The sequence below is a fragment of the Agelaius tricolor genome, unplaced genomic scaffold (genome assembly GCF_023055355.1).
Source record: "Agelaius tricolor isolate 1412-34295 unplaced genomic scaffold, bAgeTri1.0.p SCAF_22, whole genome shotgun sequence".
NCBI lineage: Eukaryota > Metazoa > Chordata > Aves > Passeriformes > Icteridae > Agelaius > Agelaius tricolor.
This window is the reverse complement of record NW_027269282.1, coordinates 14,441,610-14,456,709: the sequence shown is the minus strand read 5'-3', so window position 1 is coordinate 14,456,709 and position 15,100 is coordinate 14,441,610. Positions and strand designations below refer to the sequence as shown.

The following is a 15,100-nucleotide window of genomic DNA, read 5'->3' as shown; positions in this document are numbered from 1 at the left end:
TCTATCTAGATTTTATTTTCAAATAATACCATAACTAGAAACTGATGGTGTTTATGCAATCATTTCTTCAAGTACAAATATACTCTTACAAGGGTGTTATCCTTCTTTTAATAGTGCAGGCAAAAGTTTCTCGATTTCCTGTGAATCCTGATGTGTTTCGTATTTTATTGGAAAAAATGCATCTTTACAAGCAGCAAAGAAAGAAGAATCATCTTAAACAAACTCTTATTCACAACTTGAAAGAGTGTGTCTCCAAAACAGATGTGGTAATATCTTTTATTACCTTATATTTAAAATTGGGTGAAAAACATGTACTAACAATATGATAGACATTCTTTATACAGAATTTTCCAGTTCATTCCAAGTGTGGCATCCCTAGTCTTCACAGTTACTATATGCTTGGTATTCTGCTTCAAAATTTAATCTTACTGTGCTACAGTTGCTGTATTTGTCATTCAGGATCTTTGAAACGTTCGGTAGTTAATCAGAATTAAAATGGTGCAGTTGAGATCAGTTTACTTGAAAATGGGCCATATTTCAGAGATTTCTGGCGACTGGCACTTGGTGAAGGGCTGGAACTTGGGGCTTCGCCTTCCTCTCGAGAGAAGACAGCAGGGCAGCTGGCTGGGGAGACTCGGTGCCTTCTCCCCTCAGCTGGGCACCCTGGCGGGACCACACAGACCAGGCCACTCTGCTCCTCTCTCTTGATGCCAGGTGCAGACAGGCACTCTTGGGATTTGCCCTGAGCACACCCAGGACTGTGAAATGTAGCCTCTCGGGGAGGGGAGGTTCTCACAGCAACCTCCCAAAAAAATGTGAGAGAAAATCCAAAAGGGGAGCCTCCACCTGCACTGCCTCAGCTCTAGAGCGAAAGCCAAGAGGCAAGAGAGAGGCAAGAGGCAAGAGAGAGCTAAGGCACAAGAGCTAAGGCAAGAGAGAGCTAAGGCACAAGAGCTAAGGCACAAGAGCTAAGGCAAGAGAGAGCTAAGGCACAAGGGAGCTCTGCTTGGGTGATGGACTTTTACAAGGGGTTGGCACTCCCCTGCCCCGTGGTTCTGGTTCTGGCCACAGGGCCTGAAAGAAACACTGACAACTTTGGGCACCTATAGATACAGGATACAGTAACAGTCTGGGTTACTCTGCACACTGACAAATAGGGTTCTTGAATTATAATTCTGTTTTATTCATCACGTTACCATCTTTCAGTTAAAATACCAAGTATTGCAGATCACTGCAGTTAAAATACCAAGTATTGCAGATCATATATCAGATGGTTGAAGTATTGAGGATCACTTTCTCTAGCCTATGGCCAGACTTTGTTGTACTGGCAAGTTTGCAAAGATTGCTGTATTTGGGCAAGTCAAAAAAAAGGTGCTAAGATAGTGTCACGTTGAACAGGTGAAGAAAACAAGTGACTTAGGTTTTTAAAAAGCACATGAATTAAAGTCCCAGAACTTATGCATGCACCCTATACTGAGCCACACGAGCCTTGGATGAGGATTTAACTCATTAATAGCAACATTCTTCACCATTTAGCTGAGTTTGTTCAGTTAGTGGATTTTTGTCCATCTAGGCTGATTTTACAAACCTCAGTTTTCAATGTCTATCTCTCCTGCATGATTCTATTTTCTTCTTCTCTATTTTCTTCATTCTGATTAATTTTTTCCCTAAATTGGCTCCACTGATCTCTCCATATGCTTTAATTTGCTTCTTCTATGTTCATCATACAGTTTCTGTTCATTTCTTAAAGTTGTCCTTATGCAGTTCCTTCTCATTATTTGAAGGAATACATTATAGATTCTTTCTGCTGTAGTTTTCTGCCATTTTCCATTGAAATTGCTGAAGTATATTAATTGTTTAAATAATAAGTATTGACACCTTCTAGTAATTCTAATGTTAGAGTATTTTGCAAAATGCTGATACAAAATTTTGAAATAAAGTAGTTTTGTAACCAACTTATTATATTTGTATTTTCCATTTTATGATCTTTCACACTATTTTATTTAGTCTCTGATTTAAAATTTTACAAAATATATATATAATATGATATTTAACAAGAATGGAGATTGAAAGTATTCTAATTTTTGTTTCTATGTGTGTGAAAGACTCCAACAGAGAAAACAGGTGATAGTGAGCTTGATTTGACATCAGATTTCTCTGAAATAATAGAAATTATGGAAGAGTATCTGAAACCAGCCCTGTCACAGTTTGATTTTTCTGCTGTCAGGTAAGATATATTGACTTTGATTTTCATTTGTGAAAACAGAACTGTGACTCAAGTCCTTCAAATAAAGGAATGATTTTAGAAAGGATACTCTGTTGAATGAAGGTTCCATGTCTTGAAAGAGAGTATATTCAGGATATGTCAGACTAAGGGACTGAGCAATGTGAAGGACAAATGGCCATTTCTGAGAAGCATTGTTCTCCAGCTTAAGTTATACTTAAGTTGAAGCTCAAGATGCAACAGTATAATTAAAATGATTAAAGATGGGATTTCTAAAGGACAGGAAATTCTAAGGGAGAGTGTCCTTTATGTAAAATTTCATTGAAAGTGATGCAGAAATTGAAGCTGGTAATATTTTCCATTAATTTCCTCTTCCCAGAGAATCCCAGTGTGTATCAGTTTCAGCATCTGAAACAGGAAAAAAGAAAGTGAAAGATAAGGACACCAAACAAGTTGGAATGCAGGGTATGTCTTCCCTTGAGTTGTGTGTGTGTCTGTGTGTATGTGTGTGAACAGATACTAAAATCCAGTAATTTCAATTTTAATTTTATTTAAAAAAAGGAGAGGACAAAGGCTTTAGCATTGTTTTTCTCTCTTTTATTTTCTATATCAAGTCAAATATTTCAGTATACTTTCAAAGACAGATTTAGATGCTGGTGCAATGCTTCTGCATTTATTTAGAGTCTTCCAAACCATACAGTCTGTAGACACCTAAATGAAATGGCTTTATCACAAACCAGTTTTCAGGAGAAGAGCTAGAATAAAGAACTTTTTAAGTCAGTAGATCAGTAAATGTCTTTGTTTTGTCTTTTTTTTTTTGCTTTATGGACTCTCACAGGATGATAGTTGCATACAAACCTAATGCTACAGTATGTCTCTAAACACATCTCAAGAATGCACTTCTGCAAAAACTGGATAAATTGTCTCCCATGCATATGCTCTTTCTCTGTAGAGCAGAAATATTTCCATAATAATATTTAGTACTTTTTTCCCTAAATAACAGAAACAAAATTTTTCTACAGAACAACACAGTATTGGATAAGAGTGCCTTTACAACTCTATTTTTTGTAGCCAAAATCACTTCTGTGGCAATTTTGCATTTCCAAATACTGTTTTCCTGAATGTATTGTATATATCTGAACTTGGACGTGAGGTGGTTGGTTATTAATTCAGGGATGTTATTCCCTCTGAAGAATTGGTGTTAACAAGTGCATAGAAATTTGACAACATCTTAAGAGTAATTATATGAAAAGAAATTTTTTTTCTTAATGCACTTAATCCACAGTACAATGAAGTTCATGTGTCATACAATGGAGGAAACAGGTTTTTGCATCTAACTGCAATTATTTATAGACAAACTGAGAACTAAATCTCAATCATGTTCTGTCACATCTCTTTAGATACACCTGTGGATTTAGGATTGTGTGTGGTATTACTAGGGGATACATTATTGATGGAGTTGCCTTTGGAAGCTCTGAGTATATTTAAGGAAGAAGGAATAAGTTCTGTTTCCAGAGATTTTTCTCTACAGTTTCTCTACAATCGACTACATTGGGCTGAGTCAGGTACTGTTAGATAAACATGTTTTCCTTTAGCATAATGATGCATAAAAAAGATACTTAAAAATTTAAATATGAATTGTGGTGTATATTTTACTGGAAGACAAGCACATGCAGTAGGTTTCCAGTATCTTAGGTGGACTAGATAGAGCAGTAGGTTTATTTTGGTAATGTACAGGCTGATTATAGGAGCAGTGATAGCTAATTTAAAAAAACCCTGACACGTTACAGAATTATGTAAAACTCAGTGGAATCTAAAACTGTAAAGAAACTTACAAGCCTGTTGTTAAAACTTCAAAGCTATTTTCAGCTGCAATGAAAAAAAGGAAGTAAGAATTCACACTTCTGTATTTTTTTATCGCTACTCTAAGACTTCGCTTAAAATACCAAATGTAAAATTTTACTCTGAAATCTTTCCTCTCAGTTCTTGTGCTACACCTGTGCAAAATCAAATCCCCACAGGCTTTAGGAACTTTCCCTACTGCTGACACTTATACCCTACATAAACTCTAGCAAACTGACGTTAAATAAGGTAGTTGGACAGCTGGTAAACTTCTCCTTATGGCATCTTAAAACTCATTTCTTAGATCTAGAAGTGAGCAATAAATACAGGCACCAAGCCGTTTTTGTATGAATCAAAGATACCTTCTATTAATAAAGTTAAAAATTTTAAGCTGCATTTTTCTCATATGCAGAGAAAACCACATAAAATTATTAAAACTAGTTGGTCCATGATAAAAAATAGACCAAGTATAGAAAATCTCACTCTGTACCATGAAACTATTCTGTTCTAGAGAGGTACTTGTATTGTGTCCATATCTGTAATATTTAGTAATATTTAGCCTCCAGTATAACCTGTTCTGTTTTTTCATTTCACTCCTTCTTTCTAAAGGGAAAGAATTGTAAATAATGTGAGATTAGCATATTTTTAGTTTACATACTATTACAGGCCTTTTAGAAATACAAGTTTTAGAATATGTAGGTTTTTTCTATTTCTGTTTTTCTGTTTTTCATAGTGGAACTTATGGTTACAAAATTTTAGAAGTAGATAAATGAGAGGAAGCAGAGTTGAAAAGTCTCTTTTCTTTCAGTTGTGACAGAGGCCACTGAATGAGGAAACATGAGCAGTATGATCTCAAGCTTCCATGAACTTCCAGGGCACTCAGTAATAACTGGCTGAGGTGTACTCTTGGTGATAATCATATATACAGTGAGAAACATAGGACAGTTTCCTATGCTTTTAAAAATTCCCTTAAAGAAATAAAAAAAAAATCCAATTCAAATATGAAACTTCCTTTTTCCTTTAGATCTCTGTGTGTTCCGCAGAAACTTCTGTGATTACATTAACATCAACAATTAATAGATATGGTAAATTACTTAGAAAGTGCTTTGATGATCACTGTTCAACTCTATCCAAAATTGGCAGTGTAATGAAGCATTTCATGTCTAAGGGATCACATCTCCTCCTTGTTTTTCACTTTAAAGCCTTTATTTTTAGGCAAGAAGGCTTGAGTCCTTACCTTGCTGTGTTTTGAAATGAATTTTTATGTTTTTATTTAATCTATTGTTGTTATTCTTTTTATTATTACTGCTAGCAGTACTATTACTACTACTACTTCATGATATTAAATATGTACAGTCCTTCAAGGACATTTATTTGCTAAGCTGCCCATACATTAATTTTTTTTCTTTTCATTTTCACAGAAACTGAATTAAAAAAAAAAGTTGAAACATCTAAAGAAAAAACCACAAAAGCTCATCAGAAAAAGAATGTCCAAATGGTGAACTTCCTACATTTTTTTGTAAATAACCAGAGAACTTGCATAGAAAAGTGTGAAAGTGGGTTGCATAAAAGCTCATTATGTGTGCTAGAATTCTGAAGTGGAGTGAATGTCTCATAAGTCCGTAAGAATCTTGCTTCCTGTTGATTTTGCAAGGAGTTTTTCTTTGAAGAATCACACTTTATAAATGGGACATATTTAATAACCCACAAAGGAAGCTGCTTAAAGTTACTGAAAATAATTTCTGCAACAAAATATTGTATTTATATAGTTATTGCATATGTTTTTATAAATTTATATTTATATTTGCATATATATCTATATATGTGCCTACACGTGTGTATATATGTGTAATATATGTATATGCATTGTAGCTAATGCAGAATAGTTATTAATTTCCACTGATAATTGAATACCATGATGCTTTTAAACCCAGATTCAAAACTCTGTTAATTGTTTGATGTGTCTTTCTCTTAGTTGTTTGACACAAATAATGCAATACTGTTAGTATTTAATTGATACTTTAACATATGTATTATTTTTAATTGTAGGCACCAGTTAATCGTGATCTACCTTCTAATTGCTTCCCTGTTGATACACGTAATTTAAAATGTATCCTTTCACAACGTATTGGCTAAGTGTATCAGCTAAATTTCCTTCTTTTGTTGTTTGAATACATTGTTTGTGATTAACTGTTTATCAGATATTGTGGACCCCTATAATGAAGGAAGAGAAGCAGGTAATATATATTAAATAATATTTTATTTATGATCTACCCATGGAATTTAGAATTGTTTTGTAGCAAAAAAATGAAGTCGTGACATCAAGATGTTGGCAAAAAAGCATTCCTTTTCATCAGAACAGCACAGCTTATCACCTGTATATGGTGCATGTGTGAAACAGCACAACTAACAGTTAATGCAGGTTTTTAGCTCCAGAAAGACAGACTGGTTTGGGTTGGAAGGGACCTATAGGCTCATCTCCTTCCACCCCTGCCCTGGCAGGGACACCTCCCACTGTCCCAGGGGCTCCCAGCCCCAGTGTCCAGCCTGGCCTTGGGCACTGCCAGGGATCCAGGGGCAGCCCCAGCTGCTCTGGGCACCTGTGCCAGGGCTGCCCACCCTGCCAGGGAACAATTCCCAATTCCCAATCTCCCATCCAGCCCTGCCAGGGAACAGTTCCTTCCTGATATCTAACCTAAACCCACTATGTTTCAGTGTGAAACCATTTGCCCTTGTCCTGTCACTGTATGTTCTTGTAAACAGTCTTTCTCCATCTGTCTTGTTGGCTCCCTTCAGGTGTTGAAATAGTTACTAACTCTAAACACCATGCAAAAGAAGCCACAGAACAATCAGTATCATAACAGAGTGTGTCTCCATGTGTTTGTAGTTCTCCTTCAGAGCAGATCAATATAAAACGCTTCATGTGCTCAATATCTGACTCTAGAGTGTATCTTTTAACTTTTATACTGGTATGAAAATATAGTCAAAAGGAGAAGATTGTTTATCATTAAATGTGCAATGTCCTTGGAGAGAAGTGGTAATTTTGGAGTCTTGTTTCCTGAAATCAGGACTCTGGAAACTCAGTTAGTTTATCCACCCACCTAAGTCCTCTCTGAGCCTTTGCCACAGAACTGTATGAGCAGTACTGGTTTTCAATTCTTTACCCGTTTTTCAGGATACCTAAAAGTTTTTCTTTGTGTCCTTAACCCATCTACCAAATAATCCTTGTTCACTATAAAAGGCACCATTCAAATGGGCATCTGATTTTATTCTGAAAATGTCACAATTGTTTTAATTTTAAAAGCCAGACTTTGATGACTTAAAACCCCATAAATATGATAGTGACATTTTAAAGTTATTGAAATTGAGATTGCCCAAAGTAGTTTGTAGTATGTTACATTCATAATGATAAAATTCTGTTGTTACAGAAGCTCTAAGTCCTTCCCGAAAAATTCAGGAAATACTAGAAAAATACCATGACCTATTTACAGTGCAGTGGGAAGGTGTCATTGGCAATATGTGCGCTCCAAGGTATGTAATATTCTATCTGCTTTCTTGTTTTATCCATATTTCTTGTTTAAAATTGTGCCTATTTTCAGAGACTTTGTCCATAAAATAGGGTCATATTTTGCTGAGCTGATAAACACATAGCAAACCATTGTTGTTGTATCAAACACAGATCTAGATTTGTAGACAGAATATTTTAGGGATCTGAAGTAGAGTGCTGCAAAGTGATTTAAGCAGGCTGGTTTTGTCAGAGTTGCTATAAATGTAAATAATCTAATTTTGATGGTAAGTCTTCTGGTGCAGTCTTTGATGAATACACATATGTGAGCAGAAGTGTAATTTCTGGCTTTGGTCATAATTGTTTGCAAATCTGAGTCATAAAACCATAGCATCTCCATGCATCTTCAGCCAACTGCAAATGGGAGCGCAGATTTCAGAAGCAGAGTAGGGAAGGTACAGCACACAGTTTCCAAATTCAAACATTGATCATGAACCTACTACCCTTTTATCGAGTTTACTCATAAACACACTTTGTTCTTTATAGAAATAGTTTACTTTTAAGATCATAGCCATAGGGGAATAAAAGGGACCTCAAGAGGTCAAACAGTGATAATCCCTATAAGACAACGTGGCCATCACTGGACCTTCCTTCCTAACTGCTAGTTCAACAGTCAGTCCTTTGGAATTTTACCTCTGAGTAGGTACTCTACTATTTTTTCATAAAAATTGCAAAGATCATTATTACCAAATTGCAGTTTTTGCCGCCAGCTGGCCTGATTGCCCACATCTCTTTTTAAAAACCAATTGCTCATGTCCTGGTCGGTATACACATGACTACTCCCTTTGACTGTTAGACAAAGACTCTATTTTAAAGCTGTACCACACATACAGTGTTGATTTTTAAATTTTTTTTTTTTGATGGAGACGCTGGTATTTATCTAAAAATACACCATGCCTCTTGCACACTATGAGATGTTACTGAGTCATCATTTTAATACAAGAGCATAGTATTAATAATTCATATGAGTTATTATACTTCTCACAGAATTCTGCAGCCATGTTTATCTTCTTGCTTTGCATGCTGACTTTTGTTATAATTATTCCTGGAGTAAATTACACTGAACTGTTTGCTGTGGATAATTTCTGAAAAGTATGCTTGTAAAAGAGTAACATGAAAGTAACTTACTTTCTTCCTTCTTCTTTCCTTTCAGCCAAGCTGAATGGGAGCAGCTGCTGACAAACTGTAGCGCATTTCTGTTCTATGGGATGGAGAGATTCATGTCTCATGTGTTGCTTAATTGGTTGGTTGCTATGAACATCCCAAGTAAGATAAGCAAATTGAGAAATATATTTAATTACACCAACTTTTATTCCTAGATGTGTCCTATTGTATCATTATCACAATATTGATATTGGCAATTAAGGGCTTTTTTCTAGATCCAGGGTTTTTAGTCAGAAAACTTTTGTATTATGTAGGTTTTATTCTGTTGCACAGCTTTCTCGTAAATCCTCACAAATAAGCTTAGTTCTTCTTCCTTTCCATGTGTTGGAATTTCGTAGGTTTCAAAAATTAAGTCAATATCTAATGGTTTTCTCAGTAAACCATCTCATTTTCTTTGGAATTTAGTATTTGGTTGCAAGATATTTTTTAATGGTAAGAACAACCTCTGCAATGCCGCTTCAAGTGCCAAAATTCGTAAGTCTCTGCTGAGGCAAGCAAGAATTGTCCATCAGGGCTAGGTTAATGCTGAAGGATTACTCTGGTATTACAGAGCATTTGTAGACTCTGTAAAGTCTCTGTACCCTCTGTAGAGGGTATTTTTTCTCTGTTTCTTCACAACTAATTAGTCCTTCTGTTGTAGCATAAGGCTTAGATTCAGGACTGGTTTTTCAGATTAACAATCTTCATTTCTCCTCCTGTTTTCCTTGCACATCTGGAAGAAGCTTGATTTCAGAGTTGTGCTGAATTTGTCAGGGTAGCTCTGTTGTGTTGACAATGTGGAAGTGAGGACAGTACACATCAGATTGTGAGGCCCTGTAGAGCAACAGGAAGCTTCTTTATGAAGCTTTGATTTTAAAAGTGATTTTAATATCTATATGTAAATATTACAAGAAATAAGAAAATATGTTTTCTCTATATTCATGGATCATGACTGAAGATGGTGTTTCAGGTGTCCATAGACCAGATATTTACAGGTCTGGCAACTTTTGGAAGTTGTTAAACCTTTCCCTTTTTCCTACTCTTAAAATATGCCAGGATTAATTCTGTCTGAGGTTTCTGAAAGCCCTAACCTAGACCAAATATTATGAAGTATTTGGTTTGGTCATTTACATGATTAAATAAAATAAATAATTGCTAAATCTGAGCATGAGACTAGGCTGACAAAGAGAATGCAGTGGTTTAGCAAATCCTGAAATGCAAGATTATAATACAAATTAACCTTGCTTTATGTGGAGTGTAATTTGGGAGAGTCTAGTGGGAGATATTATACTTCAGGGAAAATAACCAATTAATCATTAATAAGGTATGACTGCTTAAGGGGCAGAGTTACAGGGTAGACTCAAGAGATGGATCACAAATTAAGCAAGGCACCCTTGCTAGTGTTAGAAAACCCCCAGGGTCTGTATGGGCTCGTTATACAGGAGCGTCATGTGCAAGCTGTGTGAAATAATTTCCCACTCTGCGTAATATTCCAAAGGTCTCAGCAGGAGAAAAATATCAACCACATAGAGTAAGTTACTGCTAGAGTACACTAGGAGTGGTCAAAAGGCTGTACCACAGCTTTTGTGCTTAGTTTTATTAATAAATATGTATGCATTACTATGTTCTTATGCATTTAAAACATGCTTTCAGAGGAAAGATTGAGAGGTTTGAGAGGTGATGGAAGTTTTAAGTGTGTCAAAGACTTTCCAGGCAGAGAAGTAATTTACTTCTCATCTGCTTGGGATGGGAGAATAAGTAACAGATTTAAGCCACAGCAAACCAAACAGTAGACAAAACCTTTTAATTCTGAGAGGATTCTGAGTCATTTTACTGGAGACTTTTAAGGAAAATAAGGTATGTTAGGGACGTAGCTTGGTTGTACGTTGTGGAGAGGAGCTATGGTACAAAAAAATTTCAATACCTGCATAGCATAAATGTCCAAGAGTTTATAACTACAGTTGGGTCATACAGGTCATTGGCTGTAATAAGATGGCATGTGGACTTCATTACCAATTATGCTAATGTGGCATAGGGAAAAAAATCCTGCAAAACACTATGGAAAAGTGTAGCAAAATTACATTAAATACTGCTAGGATGACTATTAGTGTACTTTTACATAGTACTTGACAATTGCCGCTGAAATATGTAGGTTTTGTACTAGTGGCTTAGACTGTGTTCAAGAAAGTAATTAATTTACAAAAAGCCTGATTTACTTTAATTATTATGCTGGGCATTATTATCTGTGCAAACACCATTGCTATATTTTTTTCCAGAATGCCGTTTGGTGATTCTTCTGGATCTGGTAAGATCACAGCAAAGTTACCAAAGAATTGCAAACTCTGATCTCCACAAAAGGTAGGTAAAGTCAGTTTCAGTAAAGTCCAAAATAAAGTAGATTATTTCAAAGAAAAGTTAAAATTTTGAGTTATGAATATTATCCTTCACTTCTGCAAGAAAAAGAGCTTCTTTATAGGACTAAATAGGATGAAAGCTCAGTTAGAAGGCAATGATAAGAAAATACGACACAGAAACCTTGCTATATTACACATACCTCACAAGTCTGAGAACAAGATTCTCAAAATGTTCTAATAGAATATATAAAATTTTCCTTTGACAGATAAACTGCTATGACTCCTTCTGAGGGTTCATGCATGGAAAAGTTTAACAACCAGATTTTTATTTAAACAAATTATTATAGCATGTAAAATAACCTGTTCAGAATTTTTTGTATTAATTGCAGCTTTTTTTTAATCTTTAAAAGCATTTCATTATTATCGTTGCTTTTAAGTTGGCAGGTTTTACATTGTTTTGTTGCATGTCCATTATGAATTCTTGACAGATGCCAGTGTGTCCTAATTCTATTCATTAATTATTTAGACCATGCTGAATTTTCAGATAACCTGATCATACTCTTGAGGGATGAGATGCCTTGCAGAGGGGTGTAGATAGATTGGAGCATTGGGCAATCAACAGTGGTGTGAAATTTAGCAAGAGCAAATGGCAGACTCTTCACTGGTGACAAATAATGCTGGACACAAGCGTAAACCTGGAGAGGGGCAGCCAGAGTGCAGCCCTGCAGAAAGGCACTTGAGGCTGAGCCAGCACTGTGCCTGGGCAGCAAGTGAGCAAAGCACATCCTGGGCACATAAATATCTCTTGACTTTTCTAATTATTCATTCCATGAAGAAGAAATAGAAAACAAATTGTCTAAAAAATACTGTTTAATTAGTGCAACAATGCATAAATTAAATCTAGTTATATGTAAAATAGGTTATATACATATCTACATATGTAAATATGCAGATGTCTGAGTGTATAAACAAACTCCTGGTATTCTTTGATATCCTTTTTGATCCCAAACTGCCATTTCCTAAAGTAAACCAAAACACAATTCCTTAAGCTAGTTTTTCAAACTCAAAAATTTTGAAATCTCAATTCAATAGTTTAGTGAATTTATCAATAAGAGTTACATGTTTAAGTCCAAAAGCTTCCTGAAAATTTAGAATAACATTTATTTAAAAAATGAGTCACATAAACTCCATAAGACAATCAGATAGTATCACCCCAAAAGACTGCTGAAAACTCTGATTGTCATGTTTTGATAAAGTTACTATAAAAAGCAAGTCTGAATAAAACCAAAATGCAACCTTCTATTTACTGCAGTTTCAACCTTAGAGTATCACTCCCCTTTTATGACTAAAATAATTTTGCCGAAGATGCCGAAATATTCAGCAGTAAAAACTCAAAACCCAGATTGCACATGATTTGCTTTTAAGCCTCTGAATCAACACCATACTTACAACAAAGAACAAGGTTTCAGTTCCTGCAATATTTTATGTCTAAACATGTCTTTTCACATCTGAGTCTCAATTTTTGGACTGTCTTATAAAAGGTATTCTGCAGTGTTTTGTAAAGGTTAGGGTGTACTACTCCTTTCAGATTTCCAGAGATGTCTAGAACTACAGTAATATGACAAGAGAGTAAATCCTATGGTAAAATTGCATCATGAAAAATGTTGAGAGAAGGTTACCTGAATTCATTGTATTAAATTCAAAGTGCTATATGAGTGCTGGAAAACACTTGGTGATCAGCATACAAGAAAATACACTCTGACATTCTTTCTCCTTCTATCAAAAAACATTGTATTTTTAGTCATATTTTTATATACTATGCATTTTTATATATTATGTATTTTTATTTATTATTGATCTCATAATTCTGTTCTTCTTTAGTTGTCTACATATTGCTCTAGAGAGACCAACAGAGACAGCAATGCTTCTAAGCCTTACAGGTGTTGGTTCTATAGCAGCCCCCCAGTGGTACACAGACTTGGAGGAGAATGCAGAAAGGATGGAGACCTTGTTTGAGAGTGAGTGTTTGTGTTTGCCGTAGCTGGTGTGTGCATTGCTCCAGAGCCTTGTGTGTGCGTGCTCAGCGACTGTGGGTATCTGCCTGTCTCCTGTCTCCTCTTGCTTTGCTCCTTACCAAAGTCTGCCTGCAGTTTCTAGAGGAAGTGAACTGCAGGCAGCAGCCACCATGTGGTTGACAGGTTGATCTTTCACACAGAACAATAACCTACATAAAACGGATTTGGTGGGGTGTTTGTTTATGGTCATGTGGTAAGAATAGGATTTATATGGTGAGAAGCACTGCCCCAGGACATGGCCATCTGTAGTTACATAAACTATGGGGAAAAAATCCCTTGGATGTAACTTATATCTGCACAGATACATTGCTCAAATCTGTAAAGATACCCTTTTTCATTGTGTTTTAAATGAAAAACCATTTCATGGTGAAAGCACCAGACTGTATGGTTGATATTTTCTTGTTTTTCAAAACTTTCATTAAAAACTCACAGAAACGAACATTTCTTTCCAGATTTGCTGAGCTTTGGTAGAACGACTGGGCAGACAATTCATGTTCTTCAGAAAAGTAGAAGTCACAGGAAAAGGCATTCCATGAAAAGTAAGAATTAAAAGGCTTAGTATAAAAGACTGGCTGTAAACACTAACTAGAACCTTTAGATAGGTAGTTCACAGGTGTAAGTGAAACCTTACAGATGAGCTCTTACAATTTTCTCTGAAACTTCTTAAAAGAGCTGGGAGTCAGAAGACCACTGATACAATATCATAATTGGAGTAGCTATATTTTATATAAATAAAATTCTGGGGAGGCTTTGACATAGCTGACTGAAGGCTAAAATCTTTTCTCCACTGAAAAAATAAGGTAGTGTTACTAACAAGGTAAATCAGGAGCACAACATAGACAATATAAATGGTATGGGATTATAAACTGCAAAAAGATCAGTAGGATCTCCAGTGATTTTAGACAGTCTGCATTGTACAGGGCATACTACACATAAGAAATATCTGGCATCTTGTTGGAGAGAGGGGAAGAATTTCTGAGTAAAACAATTTCTAATATACAGTCTATAAAATTGTACTGTTATTTTTCAATGTACAGGACTTACCTTTTAAAATAAGGTTTAATAAAATTAATTTTATTTATAGCTTGAACTGTCATAGAATTGAAGAAAGAGCTCAGTTCAGAAATATTTCCTAGCTTTCTGTTTTTCTTTTTCAGAAAATGCTTCTTCAATATTGTGGCAGTTGCTAATATTTTTAAAATAATGTTAAAGAACCAGAAGTATTAATCAAAGAGAAGATGTGTTAAATGATAGTATTTACAGCATTCTTATATTTAGTCATATTGGAAATAACAATGGTTTTTAATACATTTTTATAGTGGAAGCAGATTCTCACAACTCTCCTGGAGACAAAATAGAAGAGCAGACTCTTTGCACCTCCTCAGATCCTCCTGCAAGTCATCCATCATGTTTTAATTGTGTGCTCTATGGTTTACCCAACATAATTCTGATGTAATTTGTGTCAATATTTTCATACTGATCTAAGGAGAGGTGAGATTAAGAAAATGTGCATATTGCTGTTTCAGATGTAAACAGTTTGATATTAGCATGTCAGGAAAATAGCATATATAGCTCAGAAATTTCAGTTAGTGCTCTAAGGTTTTTTTATCTTAGTGAATCCTTTAAAAATTTGGTACATACCAACATATTTTAAAGAAAAGTGGGCTTGATACATGAATGGAATTGGAATGTATCAATGTCAGTGCTTCCATTTGGAAAAACATTTCCTTGATGTATTTCATTTTCACATGGACAATTCATCAGAAACATACCTAGAAAATTTACCAAGTGACCTTATTCTGAATGAACTGATCTTTTTATATGGAAATAGTTGTAGTTTAATTAGAAAACAAATTAGTCTTAAATAAAATGATTAATAATTTTTGCTTTCTTTATT

At 35.2% G+C, this 15,100-nt stretch overlaps 1 protein-coding gene across 1 annotated transcript in view; it reads left to right on the top strand.

The window, feature by feature from the left end:
• CFAP46 (cilia and flagella associated protein 46) overlaps window positions 1-15,100 on the top strand; it is a 71,213-nt gene extending 56,113 nt beyond the window's left edge. Inside the window, exons 47-59 of the mRNA XM_071446162.1 lie at window positions 115-266; window positions 2,106-2,227; window positions 2,604-2,689; window positions 3,625-3,789; window positions 5,488-5,564; window positions 6,116-6,176; window positions 6,268-6,303; window positions 7,495-7,597; window positions 8,785-8,897; window positions 11,051-11,132; window positions 13,010-13,146; window positions 13,656-13,742; window positions 14,523-15,100. Of these exons, the coding sequence (XP_071302263.1) occupies window positions 115-266; window positions 2,106-2,227; window positions 2,604-2,689; window positions 3,625-3,789; window positions 5,488-5,564; window positions 6,116-6,176; window positions 6,268-6,303; window positions 7,495-7,597; window positions 8,785-8,897; window positions 11,051-11,132; window positions 13,010-13,146; window positions 13,656-13,742; window positions 14,523-14,659 (1,358 nt within the window). The 3' untranslated portion in view covers window positions 14,660-15,100. The remainder of the gene's footprint in view (window positions 1-114; window positions 267-2,105; window positions 2,228-2,603; window positions 2,690-3,624; window positions 3,790-5,487; window positions 5,565-6,115; window positions 6,177-6,267; window positions 6,304-7,494; window positions 7,598-8,784; window positions 8,898-11,050; window positions 11,133-13,009; window positions 13,147-13,655; window positions 13,743-14,522) is intronic.